Below are 24,257 nucleotides of genomic sequence, written 5' to 3'. Positions count from 1 at the left end.
ACTGCTGCTGCTGCTGCTAAGTCGGTCGGTCAGTCGTGTCCGACTCTGCGACCCCAGAGACGGCAGCCCACCAGGCTCCCCGTCCCTGGGATTCTCCAGGCAAGAACACTGGAGTGGGTTGCCATTTCCTTCTCCAATCTTAAGACACTAATCATAGACTTACTACCTGATCTGGCAAGGCCACCCCTTGCTTTACATCCAGAGAAAATCATAATTGAAAATGACAGTTGCACCCCTGTTTTCAGGGCAGCACTATTGATTCTCCACGACAGAACATCAGCCAAAGGGTCCATCAATAGAGACGTAAAGAGGAACCTGTCCATCTAAACACCGGAATACACTCAGCCATCGGAACAAATGAAAAAACGTCATTTTCAGGAGCATGGATGGACTGAGAGTTTATGATACTGAATGAAGCCAGTCTGAGCGGGAAAGCAAACTATCACACACGAGGGGAATCGATAAATTCCTCAAATGAATGAATTCATAAGCAGAAACAGACTCACAGACGTAGAAATACAAGTTTATGATTTTTTTTAAAGGTTGGGGAAGGGAGACAATAAAAGACTGGGATTAACAGATACACACTACTTACTGTCAGATCATCCAAATGAACCTACTGAATAGCACAAGAAAGTACAAAACACACTGAAGGAACCTATATGAGAAAATACTCCGGAAAAGAACAGAATAGATGTACCTCTATGTATAACTGAATCAAGTTCCTGTCAACCTAAGGCAAACAGAGCAGAAATCAACTCTACTTCAATAGAAAATAAAAATTAACAGCAGTAAATAAACGGAAATAAATAATTGTGAACCACAAGGAAATGCTGCCGCCTTGTGGCGGCTTTTGGTACAACAACGGAAAATCCTGGGCTGACGGCACTTCCTATTCCCCAGGACTGAGGGGCTCTACGGAGAAGGCAATGGCACCCCGCTCCAGTCCTCTTGCCTGGAAAACCCCATGGACGGAGGAGCCTGGTAGGCTGCAGTCCATGAGGTCGCTGAGAGTCGGACACGACTGAGCGACTTCACTTTGACTTTTCACTTTCATGCATTGAAGAAGGAAATGGCAACCCACTCCAGTGTTCTTGCCTGGAGAATCCCAGGGACGGGGGAGCCTGCTGGGCTGCCGTCTCTGGGGTCGCACAGAGTCGGACACGACTGAAGCGACTTGGCAAGCAAGAGAGGCTCTAAGGAAGAAACACCTGCCTCAAGAAATGTCCTAGGTGCGTCCGGGAAATTTTTCAAAACAGGGCAAAAGATCAAGAGGCCGATCTCCGAAGCTCGTTTTACTCACACTGTTATTAAAAATATCTCATGAGAAGCTTTCAACATCGTGAAATGTTATAGAAATGTAAATCAAAACTACAATGAGGCATGGGCTCATACTGGGCAGAATGGACTCTGTCAAAAAGTCTTAGAAAAAATAAAGGCTGGAGAGATTGTGGAGAAAAGAGAGCCCTCCTACGCTGATGCTGGGAATGTAAGTTGTTAACAGCCAGGATACAGGACGGGCTGGAGGTTCCTTAAACAAGGGGAAAGTGAAAAAATTTACATCTCTGGCTAACCGCTTACAGACAAACTCCAAATCAATTAAAGAGTTAGCTGGAAGGACAATTACTCTAAACCTCTAGAGGAAAATATAGGCAGCGCACACTTTACAAAAACCACAGCAAGATTTTATATATATATATATATATGCTCAGAATTATTCTAAATACAACTTTTAAAAGGCACTTCATTAACCTGAAAAGATTTTGCACAGGAAGGGCCACCCTGAAGGAAAGAAAAAGACAACCCTCGGAATGGGAAAATAAATGTTAGCAACCGAAGTGAAAAACAAGGAATTCATCACCAAAGATACAAAGTGCTCACACAGTGAAAGTGAGGGTTGTTCAGTTGTGTCCGACTCTCTGTGACCCATGGACTGTACAACCCGTGGCATTCTCCAGGCCAGAATACTGGAGTGGGTAGCCTTTCCCTTCTCCAGGGGATCTTCCCAACCCAGGGATCGAACCCAGGTCTCCTGCATTGCAGGCAGATTCTTTACCAGCTGAGCCACAAGGGAAGCCCCCCACAGCTCATGATCAAAAAAAACAATCAACCCAGCAGAAAAACTGGCAAAAATCTAAATGGACATTTCTCCAAAGAAGGCACCCAGATGTCCATAAAGCACATGAAAAGATGCTCAGGACCACTCTTACAGAAATGCCAATCAAACTGCAACCAGATATTACTGACACCCCTCAGAAGAGCCATCCTCCAAAAGATCTACAAGGATGAAATGCTGCAGAGGGCAAGGAAAACAGGGAATCCTCCTACACTGTGGGCGGGGATGGAAATGGGTGGGTGCAGCCACAGAAGAAAACAGTATGGAGATTCCTTAGAACAGTAAACATAGACTGACCGCATGGTCCAGCAAGCCCACTCCTGGTCTTAGATCGGTAGAAAGTCAAAACTGAAAATGATGGTTGCACCCCTATTTTCAGGGCAGCATTATTGACAATATCCAAGACAGAGCATAAACCAAAGCGTCCATCAATAGAGAAATAACGAGGAAACTGTCCATCAAAACACGGCAGTACACTCAGCCATCGAAACGAATGAAAAAAAACTCATTTTTAGGAGCATGGATGGGCCGAGAGATTTATCATACTGAGTGAAGCCAGTCAGAGAGGGAAAGCAAAGGATGACATACAGGGAGAATCTATAAATTCCTCACGTGAACTAATTCATAAACTGAGACAGACTCACAGACGTAGAAACACGAGTTTATGATTTTTTTTTAAGTTTGGGGAAGGGAAACAATAAGAGATTGGGGCTTACACATACACACTACTTACTGTCATATAGATAACTGAAATGGACCTACTGAATAGCACGGGGAAGTCTACTGAACACTCTCAAAGAACCTGTATGGGAAAAGACCCCGAGAAAGAGTAGAACAGATGTACCTCTGTGTATAAGTGAACCAAGTTCCTGTCAACCTAAAATAAACACAACAGAAATCAACTCTACTTCAATAGAAAATAAAAGTTAACCATAGTAAATAAATACATAATTGAGCAGCATAAGGACTGCAAGGAGATCCAACCAGTCCATTCTGAAGATCAGCCCTGGATTCTCTTTGGAAGGAATGATGCTAAAGCTGAAACTCCAGTACTTTGGCCACCTCATGCGAAGAGTTGACTCATTGGAAAAGACTCTGATGCTGGGAGGGATTGGGGGCAGGAGGAGAAGGGGACGACCGAGGATGACATGGCTGGATGGCATCACCAACTCGATGGATGTGAGTTTGAGTGAACTCCGGGAGTTGGTGATGGACAGGGAGGCCTGGCGTGCTGCGATTCATGGGGTCGCAAAGAGTCAGACACGACTGAGCGACTGAAATGAACTGAAGGAATATAGACATAAAAGTTTGTCCTTTCCTCCTCCTTGAGAATTCCAGACCCCTCTCTCCTTGGGGACCCCCGGACTTCTTATCAACCTGCCTAGGAACTGACTGTCTCACTCTTGAGTGAAGTCTATGGCCACATCCCGGAATGTCAGCCATCCCTGAAATACAAAGGACATATGCCATGTGACTGTGGGAAGACTTCCTAATGTGATCCAGGATGAAAACAGCACGTACAGAGAACTAGTTTTTCAATGAGAAGAGTGTCTGATGTTATACAATAATATACTTTTTTACATAGTAATATGCTCTACCACATTTCTAACCTGAAGAAAACAGGATGACAGATAATCCACAAAGCCACTTGGGCTTCCCTGGTGGCTCAGATGGTAAAGAACATGTCTGCAATGCGGGTGACCTGGATTCAATCCCTAGGTTGGGAAGATCCCCTGGAGAAGAGAATGGCAACCCACTCCAGTATTCTTGCCTGGGGAATCTTATGGAGAGAGCAACCTGGCAGGCTATAGTCCACAGGGTCAGAAAGAGTGGGACATGACTGAACGACTATGATTCATTCATTCATGCATCTGGGAGAAAAATTATTAATGTGATCAACAGAGGCATATTTACTTTTAAGGGTTTTCCTTGTGTTCCTCAGGATAAATATCAATCAAAGCAGGAATATTTTTAAAAAGCACATTGTGATTCAAGAGTTCTAGGGTGGGGCCACAGTTTTCCATCTTGAACAAGCTTAGTTTTCACTAAATGTCTGGTTGATAAATGGCCATTGTGAATAGCACAGAGGTAAAAGAGCCATGGCAAATAGCCATGGCATCCAGTCCCATCACTTCATGGCAAATAGATGGGGGAACAGTGGAAACAGTGAGAGACTGTATTGTTTTGGGCTCCAAAATCACTGCAGATGGTGACTGCAGCCATGAAATTAAAAGACGCTTGGTCCTTGAAAGAAAAACTACGACCAACCTAGACAGCGTATTAAAAAGCAGAGACATTACTTTGCTGACAGAATTCCATCTAGTCAAAGCTATGGTTTTTCCACTAGTCATGTATGGATGTGAGAACTGGTCTATAAAGAAAGCTGAGCACCAAAGAATAGATGCTTTTTAACTGTGGTGTTGGAGAAGACTCTTGAGCATCTCTTGAACTGCAAGAAGATCGAACCAGTCCATCCTAAAGGAAATCAGTCCTGAATATCCATTGGAAGGACTGATGCTGAAGCCGAAACTCCAATACTTTGGCCACCTGATGCAAAGAACTGACTCACTGGAAAAGACCCTGATGCTGGGAAAGATTGAGGGCGGGAGAAGGGGACGACAAAGGTTGAGATGGTTGGATAGTGTCACGGACTCAGTGGATACAAGGCTGAGTAAGCTCTGGGAGTTGGTGATTGTCAGATGTCCTGCAGCCCATGGGGTCGCAAAGAGTTGGACACAACTGAGCGACTGAACTGAACTGAAAAGAGCCGGGTACAAATTCATAGTTATTACTGAACTTTATGCACTTTACAGATTTTACAGGTTTACTAGATTAGTAAGCAGAGAAAACAATCCTTTTGACTATTTCTGAACTACATAACTTTCTAACAGTTTTTTAATTTTTAATCTTGAATGAGCCACATAAATAATTTTAGACAAAAAATATTGCTGTTCAAAATTGTTTGGAATATTTGATCAAATATTCAGAAAATGGTAGAGCTTGGGATTGACTTCAATGGGTCTGAACTCGATTTTATGTAAGAAGAATTAAGTCAACACAGAGACCTGACTGAGCAACTGAACTGAACTGAACGCAGAGACCACTCTAATGGATATTTTACCAGTTGAGGTAACTGGCAAAAATATAAAAAACAGAAAAAATGTCATATACTGTTAACATTTTCACGCACACAAACATACACCAGTTGGGAGACAAATTATTCATGTTTATAAAATCAGGAATAGATTTCTGTGCTTAAATCTTATAATTTATTTGTGGCAATATTCTGTATTTTTTAAATATATTAGGGTGCAAAAACACATAATGACATAAATTAGAGCTCTTGGTTCTGAATCTTTTATTCCTTTGAAAATCTCTATCATTTGTGGTGAATTAAAATTTAGATTTAACAGTTAAACATACATAAATAATAACATTTTTGTAAATATTGTAGAAAATAGAAAGAGGTGATAAGAATTCTGTCTGGAAAATGAGTGCAGAGTATATTACTAACAGAAATGATCAGACCTGGGCTTGAGTGATGAAAACCTCCAGTCCCAAAATTGCAAGAACCTTACTAAACACAGGTGAGTGTTCATTTTCCAAAGCAAATGGAACTAAGAAGGCACACTTTGCTACATTAATTTTGGTAGTTTATACACGTCACCAAGTCTTTCAAAAATCCTTATCAAAGTAAAAAAGCAGGAACATCACACTTGCAGTATCACAGAAGCACCTGAACCAGGGAACGTGAGGTGTAGTGGGATAAATGTTAGCAGTGATCTGAATCCTGAAAAATATCAGTTTTATACAAAATTCACTTCTTATATAATTTCCATGTTCTGTATCCTAAGACTACACTTAAAAGTGAGTCCTTCCTACCAATATAGAGAAGGGTCTCTCATACTTTTCTCCTTCTTTTCCCCAAACTTCCTGTGGAATTCTGGACCACTAAGGTAATTCTATTCATAAGGGTAATTTCTTAATGCTGTTCTAAATGTCTGAAGTTGCATATATATGTAAATTCATCATTAATTTCCCCTACTTCTCTAAGATCCCAAGACTGAACCACATGCTAATGGGAATCTCAGAACCTAGGCCTCCCCTTGTTGATCTCTCACAAAGGGAATATTTTCAGCAGTTGAAAGGCACTCATTCAGGTTGAGAATTTTTCACGCTTTATCGGAGAAGGCAATGGCACCCCACTCCAGTACTCCTGCCTGGACAATCCCGTGGATGGAGGAGCCTGGGAGGCTGTGGTCCACGGGGTCGCTGAGGGTCGGACACGACTGCACGAATTTACTTTCACTTTTCACTTTCATGCATTGGAGAAGGAAATGGCACCCCACTCCAGTGTTCTTGCCTGGAGAATCCCAGGGACGGGGGAGCCTGGTGGGCTGCCGTCTATGGGGTCACACAGAGTCGGACACGACTGAAGTGACTTAGCAGCAGCAGCATAGAAAGCCAGGATACAGACAAGGGAGACAAGGTTCTGGGACACAAGGTAGAAGTGACCTAAAGAGCCGGTCCTCACTCTAAGAAAAGGAAAAAAGAAGAAGTTGATAACAAACACCCCAGGCAGAAAATTAGAGGCAGAGAACTAAAGGTTTGCAGGTTCCCTCAGTTCAAGCATTTTAGGGGAAAAGGCAGACACAGCCCCAGACCCAGGACAGAACATGTACCTGAGAAGCTGCCCCTTCCTCTTCTTCCTCCTGCTGTGTCTTCTCTGAGGATGTTATGTAGCAAACACACCTCTGCATCTTGAGAAAATACCTTCAAAGGCACAGGTCTTCAACCTGCAACCACCACAACTACAGAGGACCTTGAAAAGCTGAAAAAGACCCACCTCTCCTGTGCTGTCTCAGGAGAGATTCAGGAACAATCTCTTCCTACTTGGAGACCAGACTGTGAACTTATTTCTTGATTGTTCTCAGACAGAACTCCTAACCCTCTGCTCACACAGACCATGTGAGCTGACTTCCCTGGTCCAAATCCAGCTAGACCAACGCTGCTGCCTCTCCTCAGACTGAAGCTAGGCCTCAGCTCTCACAGGTGGACCAGCAGCCACGTCCTTAATCCGTGCCTCCCCTTAGAAGTCCCTGGAGCACTTCCTACACACCACACTGATGCTCCCACAGGACCAAGAGAGAACTCTGTGGGGAAGTTATCGCTTAACACTGGTCATGTGATCTTGATAGGAAACCGGGTTGAAACCACTTAAAGATTCTTTCTGAACCATTTCAGTGCATATGAATCCCTCGAGGTCAGGTTCCCACTCTAAGACATTATAAATCTGGAGGTCTGAAGAGGGGCCATGAAATGAGTCTTCAGCAAGTTCCCTGTTTATTTTGAGGCTTCTCCCCCAAGACCCACACTCAGGAGCCCTGAGTTTCAGCCCTCACACTCAGCACACCTGAGACCTCTCAGGAGAGGTTCTAGGGCAGGAATTTCTTAGGTCAAGGTTAGGACCAAGCAGAAAAAGCTCCAGTATTTGAGGTTCAGGCCTTTATAAGAGACTTTGGGTGAAGTGCTGTGGGCTCCCCAGGCTGAGCGTGGATGGGTCCATTCAAACCAAGAGCAGCAGGAATCTGGTGAGCTCTGAGGGTGTCACTGAAGGGGGGGCCTGTGCAGTAGACCCTGGGGTTCAGCAAGGCTGCTGATCTCTAGGTGGGTGGTCATCTAGTGCAGGTGCTCACAGGACTGGCTGGTGTGAGCTCAAGGACCTGCAGGCTGCCTGCTCCCCAGACAGACGCTGAGGCAGCAACAGCACAGAGCAGTCAGGGAGGCTCTCAACAATACTCTGTATAATCCTTATTAGAATCATCACAATGTCCCAGCAGTTACAGAGAGGGGGGAAAAGTACAATGGAGAAATGATGGGAAATATCCAAATATTTGAGGCTTAAAGGCAGTATGGAAACTAATTGTTACAGATATCATCCCTCTGTGCTAACAAAGAGTTTATTGTTAGGTATTCTTCCCTTCAACCTTAAATCGGTAGGTTGACACTTCATTCCACACCAACTTCGTCACAAGAAACCATCCAGTTTTATTCACATGTAATATCACACAGTCAGAATCAAACCTTTTCCAACCCACTGTGTAACTGAATAAAATACAGATTACAAGCATAAACAACAATATTTATTCCTCTGATACAATGATCTGAGAACGGTGATTTCTACGGTTACAAAATGGAGGCTAATCATTTATGAAACAAGACATACACTAATTACATGACTTTTCTGGGAGGGGTTTCCATACATTTCTAGGGTATCAGAGATGTCTTTATTTGAAACATGTCAACTAATATTCATGACTTCTGTTGATATTATAAAGATACATCAAGATTTCAGTGAACTGTTATTGTATTTTCCTTAAAAACAAGTGACATAACTATTGAAAATGTACATCGTACTTTAATATGTGGAATTACTCCCTGAACACTTACCTCATGGTGACCTATAGGGATATTTGACATGAATGACTAACACCTCCATTTAGATGTACATGTTACGTTAGTGTGTCCTTAATCTTCTAATGGAGAATAAATATAAATGATTTCTCACTAGGATAGAAGGCCTTGTCTTATCTTTGAGGTAGCAACCATCAAAACCATAACTTTGCATACACACTAGAAATGAAGCATAGCAGCATGGAGTAATTTGAGAGTTGAAAAGCATTTATTTTGGTTTTCAAATAATCACAAACCGTGTCAATATAAACAAAGATATATTGCTAATAATTGTACATTTATAAATACCAACCCTTCCTTGTGATCCAAAATAACATTTCAGTTTTCTATCTGTTTTAACTATGGATTATTGCCTACAATACTTCTCCTGAAGAGGAACTTCAAAAAACAGGATTGATGAAATGCTTTCTATTGTGCAGACTTCCCTAATCGCTCAGTTGGTAAAGATCCGCTTCCCACTCCAGTATTCTGGCCTGGAGAACTCCATGCACAGTCCATGGGGTTGCAAAAAGTTGGACACGACTGAAGAGACTTTCACTTTTTCTAGTGTGCAATTTCTGGTATTTATGTAATTTAATTTTCATTAAATACTTTTCTACATTTTTTCATGCCATTCCTTATCTTTCTTAACTAAATGGTCTTGTATTTTCTCAAGTGTATGTTTAGGACAAACCTCTTCCATCACTTACTTTATTACTAGGGTTTCTCTCCAGTACATGCTGTCTGATGTCTAATATGGTGAGAGCTCTGATTAAAGCCGTTGCCACTCTCCTTACATTCATAAGGTTTTTCCTCCAATATGAATTCTCTGATGTTGAGTAAGATGTGAGTGCTTGATAAAGGCTTTTCCACATTCTTTATATTTGTAAGGTTTCTCTCCAGTATGAATTCTCTGGTGTTGAATAAGACTTGAGTGGTGACAGAAGGCTTTTCCGCATTCTGTACATTTATAAGGTTTCTCTCCAGTATGAATTCTCTGATGGTAAGTAAGACCTGAGTGCTTGCTAAAGTCTTTGCCACAATCTTTACATTTATAAGGCCTCTCCCCAGTATGAATTCGCTGGTGTTGAGTAAGAGTTGAGTTCTGACTAAAGGATTTCCCGCATTCTGTACATTTATAAGGTTTCTCTCCAGTATGAATTCTCTGATGGTAAGTAAGACCTGAGCACTGGTTAAATTCTTTGCCACAATCCTTACATTTATAAGGCTTCTCTCCAGTATGAATTCGTTGATGTTTAGCAAGAGTTGAGTAGTGACTGAAGGCTTTTCCGCATTCTTTACATTTATAAGATTTCTCTCCAGTATGGATTACTTGATGTTTAGTAAGATATGAGCGTTGTCTAAATGCTTTGCCACAATCCTTACATTTATAAGGCTTCTCTCCAGTATGAATTCTCTGATGGTAAGAAAGACCTGAGCACTGGTTAAATGCTTTGCCACAATCCTTACATTTATAAGGCTTCTCTCCAGTATGAATTCTCTGGTGTTGAGTAAGATTTGACTTCTGATTAAAGGCTTTGCCACACTTTGTACATTTGTATGATTTCTGCTGCATATGAGTTATCTGATGTTGAGTAAGACATAAGCTACAAGGAAACACTTTGCCACATTCTTTACATGTGTTTGGTTTCTCCCCTGCATGAACTCGCTGATGCAGACTGAAATGTGAACACCTAAAAGTGGCTTTGCCACCTTCCTTACCTTTGTAAGGTTTCTGCTCTGTATGGATTCGCTGATGTTGAGTAAGATTTGAGTTCTGATTAAAGGCTTTGCCACACTTTGTACATTTATAAGGCTTCTCCCCAGTGTGAATTCGCTGATGTCGACTAAGATGTGAGCAAGACACAAATGCTTTTCCACATTCCTTACATTCGTAAGGTTTCTTGCCAGTGTGGATTTGCCGATCTTGACTAAGCTTTGAATTCTGATTAGAGGTGTTGCCACACTCTGTACATTTGAAAGGTTTCCATCCTGAATGAATTTTCCTTTGTCTACTTAGACTGGATGAGTTAGTAAAGGCTTTCTCACATTTCTTACACTTGTAACTTTTCTGCGGATTCTGAATACTCTGCTGTTGAGTGAGATTTGAAGACTGATTAGAAACATCACCATATTCACAATTATAAGTCTTCTCTCCAGTATGTGTACTCACATTTAGTGGAAGACCTGATATTTGATACAAGATATTCCTACATGTACTATTTTTAGAATCTCTGTCTGAAGATTGAGGTCCCTGATGTTTCATAGGGTTAGAGTCTTGTTCAGTTTTATACCCAGTTTCATTGCATGAGTGGTTTCTCACTCCATCGTAAATATGCTTGTAATTATTGGGGGTAGAGCTCTTACTTAAGGCCTGACTCATGTTATTACACGTGAGAAGTTGTTCCGTATTAACCGTATCATGATGTGTATTGAACAATGATGGTGGGATTAACTCTCTTCCATTATTATCAACATGACACATTTTGGAACAGAGAGAAACTGTCTGTTGGTGGAAGAATAATGACCCCTTGCTCACAGATCCCTCAAACTGATTATATTGTGAGTTTTCCCCATCATTTTTAAATTTCTGGTTTTCAGACATGCTTGAATGTATGTGTAATCGAAGCCCGTGTTCAGAGTGGTTTGAATGAGTATTTGCAGTAGAGACTGGATGACTTTCCAGATTTTCCACATTTCCCTTCAGAGAACGTGTACGTTTCAAAAAATGATTTAAGCCTTTGCTTGAAGAGATACACTTCTCTGCAGATGTTGATAATGGAAACGGGTGTTTTCCACAATTTGACTCACATTGCTCATTTCTTTTGGCAGTAATGTCCGCATTGCGTGAAACTATCTCAGTTTCTTTATGTCCATATAAACATCTTCTAGATCTTTCACATATCCCCGTATATTCCTGGTCTTTCATTAAATGTTCGTTTCCAAGGTGAGCTCTTTCATATATTCCTAGGTTTGCTTTTTGGATTAAATTTTCTAACCTTGGATTCTTGGACATCAAACCACGGGTGTTGTGAGAAGACACAGCTGAAAGATACCAAATAAAGTTTTCTTATCTACTATTCTTATCTACTGGGGCTGGTGCGAGCTCAGTTGGGACAGAAGGCAAGCCTTCTCTGTGGGAAGAGAACATGGCAACAGTCTGTGGCAGCAGGACAGAGTGAGACCTGTACACAGGGTACTGACCCCAGCCCTGCCCACCCAGTCTGAGAGGGTGTCCACCAGTGCAGACAAGGGCTGGGTGCTGGAATGTGGGGTCTGGAGAGCAGACCCAGGCAGAGGACTGCTGTGGGCGGTGAGGAAACATCCTGAGGGGATGGGACAGAGGGAGGAGTTCTATAAACAGGAATGCTTGTGGAGGAAGCCTGAACCACCATAGCACAGAGCGCCATTGTTGAGTGATGCCCAAAGGGAAGACCCACCATTGCAGCCCCTCTCCCCTGTGCTGGCCCCTCCTCCCCCAGCACTAGGAAGGGCCACCAGCCCAGTGGGCTCTATTGAGCTCCAGCCACAGCCTCCCCCCATGCACCTCCTCCACCATCAGCAGACTCCTGTGCTCTGGGGCAGCCTCTGGAGCAGACACCTGTGGGTGGGCCACACACACAGAAGGAGCTGAAAGCTCAGCTGAGCCCCAGGGTTAAAGGAAGAAAAACTGAAGTCTCTCCTCACGGTTACACAAACCATGCTTTTATACCTGCAATTGGCTTTGTCAACTCAGCCCCTACAGAGCATCTGAATGGACAACCAGGGCTCCCCCAGTCACGGGAGTGCAGCTTTAGCAGCTGTAGACTTTGTGGGGATGTCTACTAGGGGGTGGGGCCAGGCCAGAGTCTGAGCTGCCCCCATAGCACCACAGTGGGTCCAGCTCCATGAGTGCAATTCTGGGACCTGAGTTCACTGGATCTATGCTGGTGTTCCAGTGAAAACAACATCTGAGAGACACCAGAGCAATGTGCCAGCATGCCCATGGTTGAGGGGGAGCCAAGAGCAGTGCCAACATGGGGTCACAGGAGACTCACAGCACGTGAGCACACCCCAAGGTGAACATCCCCAGAGAAGCAATCCTTGGTGGCTTCTCTCCCAGTGGGTGTGCTCCAATCTTAGCTGCCTTGACCACAGATCAGAATCACAGCGAAGAAACAGATCTGGGGGCTCGACTCCACCAACCAGGGAGCAGATCCCACCACAGACAGGGCAGTGACAGCCACAGAGCCAAGGGGAAGCTCCCCTCAATATCCAGGGGAGGCTCGGGTCACAATAACAGCAATCAAAGCCCAGATCAAGGGGTTAATGGTCCAAGCCTGTGGACCAACCTCACCCGCCAGGGGGAAGACAACAGAGCAAGAGGAGCCAGGATCCGGCAGCCTGCAGAACAGACCACAAACCCAGAAAATGTGACAAAATGAGAGGACAAAGAAGTATGGTGTACAGGAAGGAGCAAGACAAAAAGCTACAAGAACCACTAAATGAAGAAGAGATAGGTGGTCTAATGATTACTTTTTGACTTACGTCATCTTGAATGCAGATGCCCCTAGGTGCCCTCTAATTCTTTAGCCCACTTCTTACTTTAGCATGTTCTAGTAGATGTTTCCATCTAAAAATCATAAACCATACTGACATAGGTCTAATCAGAAAGCGAGGACATATAGGACAAAGTCTGGGGAAGCTGATAACAAGATTAATTAAATAAAGTAGTTGTTCTTGAGAAATTAAGAAATGAGACTTTAAAAATATGGTGGGAACACAGGGAATGCTATCAATGCTCTGTGGAGATCTAATTGGGAAGGAAATCTAAAAAAGAGTAGATATCTATACGTAAAATGGATTCTCTTTGCTGTACAACATTGTAAACCTGTTAGACTCCAATAAGAACATTTTAAAAACAGTATATTATCTAAAAATTGTAATAGTTTGAAACCATTAAAAATATGGTGGAAAATGTTTTAAGCTCTTTTGCCAATTTATTTAAAAATTCTTTGAGTTAATTGAATATATTTAAGTCTTTTAGCATTGAGGAATTGGGGCAAATACACTTACTATTTCATATGAGTTCATATGAAGAAAACAGAAACTTTGAAGTAATCCTGAGATATGCATTCTTTCTCTTTAGGGAGGTTTTGGTTTATACAGTGAAGAAATTACTTGAATTTAAAATTTATAAGATCATATTTGTAGCTTCCAGTGTTTTAGAAATTATAAGTCAGAAAAAAAAACAAAACAAAAACCCTCTGTCCCCAGTATTCCTAGAACTTTGGCAGTATGTCTACAATTCCACTTACATACTGCCACCTAGAGGTAGAAACAAACTTTAATAGGAGCGTCTTAGAGTTTTTCAGAAAAGTGCCATTTTCCTAGGACCCCCAAGAAATGGAATAGTAACAGATTCATTCAGGTTGTCACAGGCCAAGAGCATTTCAGTTCTCACTGCGATTGAGAAAAGTAATCACTGGACATGAATTCAGGAATGATTTAAGAGACAGAATGGGGCAGGTGATATCTGCCTATGACAGCAACAGAAAGAAACCCAGACTTCTCTAAAATCATTTCCACTGAAGCAGATCTTCCCAAACCACATGACAAAAGATGAATACCTCACTGATCCTGGGACCTGTCGTTGAGTCATCGGCTCCATCCATTCACACCTACCTGTGTATATGGCTGGTGGCTCCAGTCTCCTTACATCCCAGGGATTCTTCATTTGCTCCAGAAAGGTGACCAGGTCCAGCTTAGAGACCACAAGACCTGCTATCAGGAAAAGGAGTATTTGTTTTGCTAGAGATTCATCAGTTTCCAATCTAATATGTATTCAAGTGAGAAGAGAAGGCACATGTGCTAAGTCGCTCCAGTCATGTCTGACTCTTTGCCACCCTATGGACTGTAGCCTGCCAGGCTCCTCTGTCCATGGGATTCTCCAGACAAAAATACCGGAGTGGGTTGCCATGTCCTCCTCCAGGAGTTCTTCCCAACCCAGGAATCGAACCCACTTCTTTTACGTCTCCTGCATTGGCAGGCGGGTTCTTTACCACTAGTGCCATCTGGGAAGCCCAGAGAAGGCGTGGTAGAATGTCAATACAGCCTAGAAATAAAGTATTTGGGGACAGCATTTCCTAGGCTGTATTAACATGCCCTGGTGGCTCAGCTGGTAAAGAAGCAACCTGCAATGTGGGAGACCTGTGTTTGATGCCTGGGTTGGGAAGATCCTCTGGAGAAGGGAATGGCTACCCATCCCAGTATTCTGGCCTGGAAAATTCCATAGACTATTCCATGGGGTCGCAAAGAGTCGAACACGACTCTAATCATGACTCTAATCTTGCTCATTACATTATTAACATTCTAGAGAAGGCATGGTTGAATGTTAATATAGCCTAGAAAATTATATCCCCAAATACTTTATCGAAAGCACTTTTATAACTAACAAATACATAAAGAAAAGATCTTGAGATTCTAGTCAAGTACTACTAAGGCCAAAGTAAGTAAGAGTAGAAATCTGATTTATACAGGAGAATGGCACCCTTTTATACCACAGAACCTACAGAATTACCACTAACCTAGAAGAAGGAGACAGATTACATCAAGGAAAAGTTAGAATCATAATCAATCATCATGAAGTCTTCTTTCTCAACTCATAAATAATCCATTTTTTTCCATAGAAAGCAAGGATCTGAAACTATTATAAGAAGCAGAACATTCTAGGAGACATTCTACAAATGCAGGAACCAAAACCATGTGGGTAGATAAGGGATTCTGGAAGGCAGTTATCCTCACCCAAGGAGGCCAGGTTCCTGTAGTTCTCTAACATCACGTCCCTGTACAATTCCCGCTGACTGAGGTCCAGGCATTCCCACTCCTCTTGAGTGAAGTCTATGGCCACATCCTGGAATGTCAGCCGTCCCTGAAATACAAAGGACAGGTGCCTTGTGGCCATGGGAAGACTTCCTAATGTGACCCAAGATGAAACCAACAAGAGAAATGGTTTGGATTTAGGAGAATGTCTGGTGTTACAGCAGCAGCAGCTGGTGTTACACAAGAATATAATTTGTACACAGTAATATTTTCTACCACATTTTTAACCCCAAGAAAAGAGGATGAGATACGATCCATCAACCACTACAGAAATTATTCTGATTTGGAACAGAAATTATACAATAATCAGATCAACATTGGCATATTTATTTTTGAGTGCTGTACTCAGTTGACAGAGGATAAACGGTCTATCAAAAGAAACAGGAAATATTTTTTAAAAGCACTTCCTGATCCAAGTGTTCTGGAGTGGACTCAGTGTGCCACATTTTTAACAAGCTTATTTGAACTAGTAATGTTGAAAATTCTGCTCCATGAGTGACAATGTCTGAACAGTAACGAAGTAGAATAGTAAGGAAAGAATTCATATTTAACTTTGAACTTTAAGTGCTTTACAAATTTTACAGGTCTGATAGGATAGTAACCTCGGAGACAACAATCATTTTAACAATCTGGTATATACTATATATCTTTCTGACAGTTTTTCAGAATCTTGAATGTATAACAGAAATAATTTAAAATCAATAATGTCGCTGTAGCATCTTTTGGCAGATATTTAACAAACATTCTTTAAACGACAGCTTAAGTGATGGGGGAGCCTGGTGGGCTGCCGTCTATGGGGTCGCACAGAGTTGGACACGACTGGAGTGACTTAACAGCAGCAGCAGCAACATTTACTTCAGTTTATGACTCTAGACTTTAATAAAACAGACAAATGCACAGAGCTAACTCTAATGAAAGTTTATAGAAATTTCTGTATTTGTAAATAATACTAAAAACAAGAAAACTGTTAGTCGCTCAGTCGTGTCCTACTCTTTGCAACCCCAGGGACTGTAGCCTGCCAGACTTCTCTGTCCATGGGATTCTCAAGGCACGAATACTAGAGTGGGTAGCTATTCCCTGCTTCAGGGAATCTTCAAAAAAGAAAAAGAAAAAAATCAATCCAATGATGTTAACATGTTCATGCATACAGACATACACTAAAATGGGACTATATACTTATTAATTAGTAAGAGAAAAATTGTCATGTCAATAAAATCAGGATAATTTTTAACTGATTGAAAATGTACATAAATATTTGAGGATGATATTATTTTAATTTTTTAAAATAGACTAGGGTACAGATATACACAATGATAAAAAAAATAGACAGCTCTAGTTGTGAATTTTTTAATTTCCTGAAAAATCTACCATTTGCATGGAACTATATTTTAAAATTTAACACAGTTGAACATAGATTAGCACTAATATGATTCTTGTAAACATTTTGGAAAATACAGAAATGTGATGAGACTTATCTGTGATGTGAGTGTGGAGTGTACTGGAAATGATCAGACCTGGACTTGAATGATGAAAATCCACACTCCCAAATCCCAGCATCTCTACTAAACACAAATGAGTGTTGTCAACTACAAATCGGCACTTGCCAAGAGCATTGCTGGGGACTCAACAAGGGCGTTCGCCATCTGCCTCTGGGGAGAATGAGCCCTATGGTGCTGCAACTGTTGACTTCAATCCCCTCGAGGGAGTTCAGGGTGGACTGAGGCACCCTGCTCCAGGAAAATCTGGTGGGACAGGTCTAAAGACCTACCTCTAAAGAGTTAGGTATTTTCAGGAACTGCTTTCATGATCCCAATCCTTGTATCTCTTCATATCTAGAAAAGCACTAAACCACTAAATGATGACTTCAGTTCCTCACGACTGGCAGAAAACGTTTTGTAAAGTAAGTGCTTGATTGCACTGAACTCCCCCTTCACCTAAATCACAGACTGACCTTCCCCCACTGTCTCTTTGGAGCAGTTTCTGAGTTATCTGAGGTGCTGTCTCCTGGGCTGCTGTCCTCATTTTGCCCCAAATAAAACTTAATTCACATGTCTCAAATTGTGCATCTGTTTTAGCTGACAGTGTTCATTTTTCAAAGCAAAGAGCAACTAAGAAGATACGGCATTTCCTCTTTAACTGTGATAGGCATATCCATCACTTTTTCTTTCCAAGAGCCTTGATCAAGACACACAAAAAATGAATTTCATAGTGTGGAAATCTCACAGAAGCACCTGAACCAGTGAACATCAGAGGTCACGGGGTAAGAGTACATGGAAAAATGCATTATCACTGCCCGGTATTTGGGCAATATTAGGAAAACCATGATCTCAATCTATCATGAAAAATGTCGGTTTTCTGCAAATTCCACCTCCTAATATACCTCCCATGATCTGTAGCTTAATAGTCCATTTAACTAGTATATTTTTCTTATCGGTATAGAGGATTGTCTCTGCTACTTCTGAAAAATTCTGGAATGCTGAGTTCATTCTATTAACAAGGGCATTTTCTTACTCCTGTTCTAGAGAGCTGAATTGCATCCACATGAAAATTCATGACGGCATTTCCCCGACTTCCCTAAGATCCCAACACCGAACCACATCCCAATGGGAATCTCTGGTACCGGTGCCTCCCCATGTTGATCGCTCACAAAGGGAATGTATTCAACATTGAAAGTCACTATTTCATGTTGAGAATTCATCATGCTCTATAGAAAGCCAGGATACAAACAATGGAGAAAAGGCTCTGGAACACGAGGGAGACGAAACCTGAAGAGCTGGTTTTCACTATTAAAAAAAGGCGGGGGGGGGGGCGCGGAATAAGATGATAACAAGCACTCCAGGCAGAAAAATTAGAAGCAGAGAACTAAAGGTTTGCAGATTCTCAGTTCAGGCATTTCAGGAGGAAAAGCAGACACAGCCCCAGACCCGGGACACGACAATTACCTGAAAAGCTGCCATTTCCTCCTCTTCTTCCTCCTGCTCTGTGTCTTCTGTGGGGATATTACGTCTCAAACTCACATCTGCATGTTGAGAAAATACCTTCAAAGGCATCCATATAGCCGTTTAACCTGCAACTGCTGCAGTGAAAAAGAAGAAAAAGTTTTCTTGTTTTTCTCACCCTTTTCTGAGCTCTTTTCTGACTTTCTGTGTTCCTGAGCTGTAGTGGGTAATCAAGACTCACCTGATATGCTAATCACATCCCGGTGCTCCACTCTATTTGCAGATCTTCCCAGCTAGTTCCTCTCCTTCCTTTTTGCATTACAGAGAGCAGGCCGCAGAACAATTCCCGAGAGACAATGGACCCTACTTCTGGGCTACCTGACCCAGCCTATGAGGGTTTTGAAGAAATGCAAGAGGAAGACCCCCATTCAGGAGCCCTGAGGGAAACCTCACAACTGAGACCACAGGAAGGGAGGATTTAGGGCGGGAACTTCCAGAAGCAAAGGTCAACCTGATTCCCTGGGGAGGGGCTCTTTCTAGGCTGGGTGTGGTGGTCCAATGGTCTGTGCCCTTAGGGGAGGGGAGGGGAGCGGTGAGTGTTTGGTGGGAATCACCTGGGGGTCTTGGGTTCCTGCCAGGCTTTACTTGCAGAATTCTTCCCACAGATCTCCCTTAGTTTTTTTACCCCCCTCTGCAGCCTGGGGACACAGGTTTTCACAAAATGATTTGCATTGTGACCACCTCTCTGCAGGTGTGGCACCTCCAACTTCAGAGACCAGGAGCCTAGAGGTGTTTCCATCAAGGCTTTCTTTGAAAATAAACCAGAGGCAGCCGGAGGCCTGGCGAGCTGCAGTCCATGGGGTCGCAAAAGGTGGGACAGGACTGAGCAGCTGAACTGAACTGAACTGAGCAGGACACGCTAGGTTAACCGTGTGTATGGGCAGAGACAAATGCCTTTGAAAATGATGCCCTAAATGCTATCTGATGACCAACCAAGGAAATAATGATCGGTGTTGTCATAAGTTACATTACACATGAATTTAGCCGTGAGAACGTTGTTGTTCTACTTCCTGTGTGTGTTTTTCTAGGTTTTATGAATCAATTGCTACAGTTTGTTGTCTGCTCCATTTAGAGAACTCTATTTTCTCACATCTTTAAAGTATAATGACTAAGGAAAAATTAAAGATAGAAGCATGTCCATCTTTCTAATACTATATATTCTAAAAAATATTCAGTGTGCATGCACCAGTACCAACTTGGTAGAAGATTTAGTTTCACAGCAGAATTGAGAATAAGGTATAGACGTTTCCCATATACCTCTTGTCGCAACACGTGGACAATTTCCCTACTTACCTTTCCCCACCAGAGTGAGCATTTGTTACCACTGATGAATCTACATGGACAGTAAATAGATAAACTCTTTAGTTTACCCTTATGTTTCTCTTTTAGGGATGTGCACTCCATACCTCTGGTTAAATGTATAATAACATGTGTCCATCACAACAGTTTAACACAAATTATTTCAAGGTCCTGAAAGTTCTCTAGACTTAGGATATTCATAGTCCCTCCTTTGAAACCCATGGCAACCACAGACCTTTTTAATCTCTTCTATATTTCCTACTAGATTCCTAGGTGATTGAGTGGGAAGAAATCTGCCTGCTGATGCAGGACCTCCAGGTGATACTTGGGTCAGGAAGATCCCCTGGAGGAAGAAATGGAAACCCATTCCAGTAACCTTTCCTGGGAAATCTATGGAGAGAGGAGCCTGGCAGGCTACAGCCCCTGGGGTCACAAAGACTCAGACGCAACTGAGCACATATGGACATTTACCTATGCCAAAATGTCATCTTGTAAACTTCCTACTTTTTGTAGCATTTTTGAATGGGCTTCTTTCACTTAGTAAAATGCATGGAATGATTGTCCATGTATTTTATGCCTTGAAAGCTTAACATCCAAAAGCTTAAGAACTACCTCTGCGCCTATATTCCTGCTCAGTAAATAAGTTCATCAACACCATTTTTTTAGATTCCATAAATATCTGTGAAGACAATATTTGCACAAATACAGAGAACAGATGTGTGGACACGGCAGGAGAAGAAGGGGACAAACTGAAAGAGCCCCACTGACACACATACACCACCATGGCTGAAATGCTGGAGAAGACTCTTGCGAGGCCCTTGGACTGCACGGAGATCCAGCCGGTCCATCCTAAGGGAGATCAGTCCTAGGTGTTCATTGGAAGGACTGATGCTGAAGCTGAAACTCCAGTACTTTGGCGACCTGATGTGAAGAGCTGACTCATTTGAAAAGCCCCTGATGCTGGGAATGATTGAAGTGGGGAGAAGGGGACGACAGAGGATGAGATGGTTGGATGGCATCACCGACTCAATGGACATGAGTTTGACAAACTCTGCGAGTTGATGATGGACAGGGAGGCCTAGTGTGCTGCAGTCCATGGGGTCGCAAAGACTTGGACATGACTGAGCAAGTGAACTGAACTGAACTGATGGTTAAAACAGGTTAGCTAGTGGGAAGCTGCTGTATAGCACAGGGAGCTCAGCTTGGTGCTCTGTGCTGACCAGAAGGGTGAAATGGAGATCACAGGAGGGACGTTCAAGAGGGAGCAGATTTATGTATACTTACGGCTGCTTGATGATGTCCTACAGCAGACACTAACACAACATTGTAAAGCAATTATATGCCAATGAAAAATATATATGCATCTCAAAAGGAGAAAAGGCTAAACAGACTGGCCACCCAGTGGTGGAGAGTCCATCTGACAGTGCAGGGGCCATGGGCTGGATCCCTGGTCCAGGAATACTCCACATGCTTTGGGGCAACTAAGCCTGTGCGCCACAACTGGGTGGGGCAGCTTGCTCTTTTAGAGGGCAAGAGGCAAATGAAAGATGCTCACCAGCGCGAAACAATAGGAAATGCAAACAAAGCTACAATGGTGCATCACCTCATGCCAGTCAGAATAACAATTAGCAAAGAGCCCACTAATAGTATCATAAACGCTGAAGAGGCCTGGAGATCAGGGAACCTCCTACATGGCTGGAGGGAATGTAAACTGGTGCGGTCACGCGGGAGGACAGTGTGGAAGTTCCTTAAAAAACGGAACCTCCTCCATCGGCAGATGAATGGATAAGAAAGCCATGGTACATATACACAATGGAGTATTACTCAGCCATTAAAAAGAATACATTTGAATCAGTTCTAATGAGGTGGATGAAACTGGAGCCTATTATACAGAGTGAAGTAAGCCAGAAGGAAAAACATAAATACGGTATACTAACGCATATATATGGAATTTAGAAAGATGGTAACAATAACCCGGTGTACGAGACAGCAAAAGAGACACTGATGTATAGAACAGTCTTATGGACTCTGTGGGAGAGGGAGAGGGTGGGAAGATTTGGGAGAATGGCATTGAAACATGTAAAATATCATGTAAGAAACGAGTTGCCAGTCCAGGTTCGATGCACGATACTGGATGCTTGGGGCTAGTACACTGGGACGACCCAGAGGGATGGTATGGGGAGGGAGGAGGGAGGAGGGTTCAGGATGGGGAACACAGGTATACCTGTGGCGGATTCATTTTGATGTTTGGCAAAACTAATACAATTATGTAAAGAAAATTAAAAAAAAATTTAATAAAAAAAAAAACAAAACGGAACCTCCTGACATTCAAGGAAATGAATTCCATGAACAGTAGACAAAACAGATTAATTGACAAACTGACAAGTTTTGCAGTTTTTAGTAAATCCTCTGCAATTCTAAAACGACCAGTTTGGATCTAGCATTTCTAAATTCTCGAAGTTAAATGTGTACGAATACACATACACTCACATATTCCTTCTTGGTTTTCTCACTGCTAACGCGTATACCTTTAGATATTTATATATTGTAATTGAATGTGCATTATACAAATTATATTCTGTATATATCTTCAGATATTTATATATTGCATTCAAAGTATGCCAAGGCCATGAGAAAACAGTTCCTTTAAGCCTAGACAAGAAACATGTGCTAAGAACTATACAGGGTAAGATTTTATAAATCTTGGTTCAGAACTTTACTATCATGGCTTTTAATTATTCTTTTTGTGACTTTGTTAAATTTACATTTGCTTAAATGAGCCCTTGAAAAGCTTTAGCTAACAGAAGAACAAAGGACAATTGAAGCAGGTGAGTTTCTGACTCTAGGTCCTGAGAGAATTCACAGGAAGCCTTGAGGGCCCCTGAGGAAGGTCAAGGCTAGAACCAGGCAGAGAAAGCTCCAGTACTTGGGGTTCAGGCCTTTCTAAGGGACCCTGGGTGAAGTGGTGTGGGCTCCCCAGGCTGAGCGTGGATGGGTCCATTCAAACCAAGAGGAGCAGGATTCTGGTGAGCTCTGAGGGTGTCATTGAAGGGGGGCCTGTGCAGTAGACCCTGGGGTTCCCCAAGACTGCTGGTCTCAAGGAAGGGGGTCATCTAGTGAAGGTGCTCACAGGACTGGCTGGTGTGAGTTCAAGGACCTGCAGGCTGCCTGGTCCCCAGACAGACGCTGAGGCAGCAACAGCACGGAGCAGTCAGGGAGGCTCTCAACAGTACTCTGTATGGTCCTTCTTATTAGAACCATCACAATGTCCGAGTAGTTTCAAAATGGGAGAGGAGATACAACATAGAAATGGTGGGAAATATATGAACTTATGAGAGTTTCACGCCAGTAAGGGACTAATTTCTACAGATGCCATGCCCCTGTGCTACAGATAGTTTATTGTAACGTTATCTTTCCTGCAACCTTAAATAGGTGGGAGAGGTTAATGCTGGTGGTGCGTTCACCCTTCATTCATTCCACGTCAACTGTAACACTAAAAAACCATTCACTTTTATTAATTAACATACATTAATTTTACACAGATGGAATAAAACCTTTTACAACTGTTGTTTGATCCTTGATTAAAAGACAGATTACAAGCTTCTAAAAACTTTCCTGTTTCTCTGATGAAATGATCTGTGAATGTGATTTATATCGTTTACAAAATGGAGGCTAATTTAGTAAACATGGATGGACATTTATTATACTAATATGACTTTTCCAGAAAGAGTTTTCTATACTTATATCAGGTAGCAGAGAAGGTGTCCTTGCTTCAAGCCTGCCAGGTAATATGCATGATTTCTCTATGTTGATGTTATAAAAATACCTTAGATTTTAATGAACAACCCTTGTTTTATGCTTAAAAAGCAAGTGACATAATTACTGAAAACTTAGAGCAAACTTCCGTCTTACTTTGAATTATTCCCTGAACACTTACATCATGGTGACAACACAGATGTTTGACATCAGTGACAAATACCTCCATTTAGAGGTTTGGTGTGCATATAATATTACTGTGTTGTTAATCTTATAAATTGGAGAATAAATATAAATGGTTCCCACCTCATATAGAAGGGCTTCTCTTACAATTGAGGCAACAACCGTCAGAAACAGAAGTTCATATATACAGTAGAAACAAATCACAGCATAGTAACTTGAGAGTTGAATTACATTCGTTTTGGTTCCTTAATGATCTCAAATAACATTAATATAAACAGGGATACATGAATAATAATTATACTTCTGCAAATATCCACCCCTTCATCTTGTGATCCATACTAACATATCAATTTTGTACGTGTCTTAATTATGGAATACTTGCTACAGTGTTTCTGTTTAGAGTAATTCAACAAAAGTGGTACTAATGAAATGCTTTCTAGTATGAATTCTCTGGCATTGATTTCCTTTTGCTGTTTGATTAAACACTTGTCTACATTTTTGTATTTCATTCGTGTATCTTTCCAAAGTAAACACTCGTTTTTTCAAAATTGTATATTTAGGACCAAGCTTTTTTTATCACTGATTCATTT

The 24,257-nt window shown here is 42.0% G+C and overlaps 1 protein-coding gene across 1 annotated transcript; it reads right to left on the bottom strand.

Moving 5' to 3' along the window:
- Nucleotides 1-9,115: 9,115 nt before the first annotated feature.
- On the bottom strand, nucleotides 9,116-18,480 carry LOC133229455 (zinc finger protein 383-like). The gene is given in 6 exon segments (XM_061385823.1): nucleotides 9,116-9,569; nucleotides 9,571-10,682; nucleotides 12,906-12,952; nucleotides 14,234-14,329; nucleotides 15,353-15,479; nucleotides 18,373-18,480. Coding segments are annotated over 6 exon segments (1,773 nt in total). The 3' UTR covers nucleotides 9,116-9,286.
- Between the last annotated feature and the right edge of the window lie 5,777 nt (nucleotides 18,481-24,257).

This window comes from Bos javanicus, chromosome 18, assembly GCF_032452875.1.
Source record: "Bos javanicus breed banteng chromosome 18, ARS-OSU_banteng_1.0, whole genome shotgun sequence".
Taxonomy (NCBI): Eukaryota; Metazoa; Chordata; class Mammalia; order Artiodactyla; family Bovidae; genus Bos; species Bos javanicus.
The sequence above is the reverse complement of the archived record's forward strand: the minus strand, read 5'-3'. Positions and strand labels throughout refer to the sequence as shown.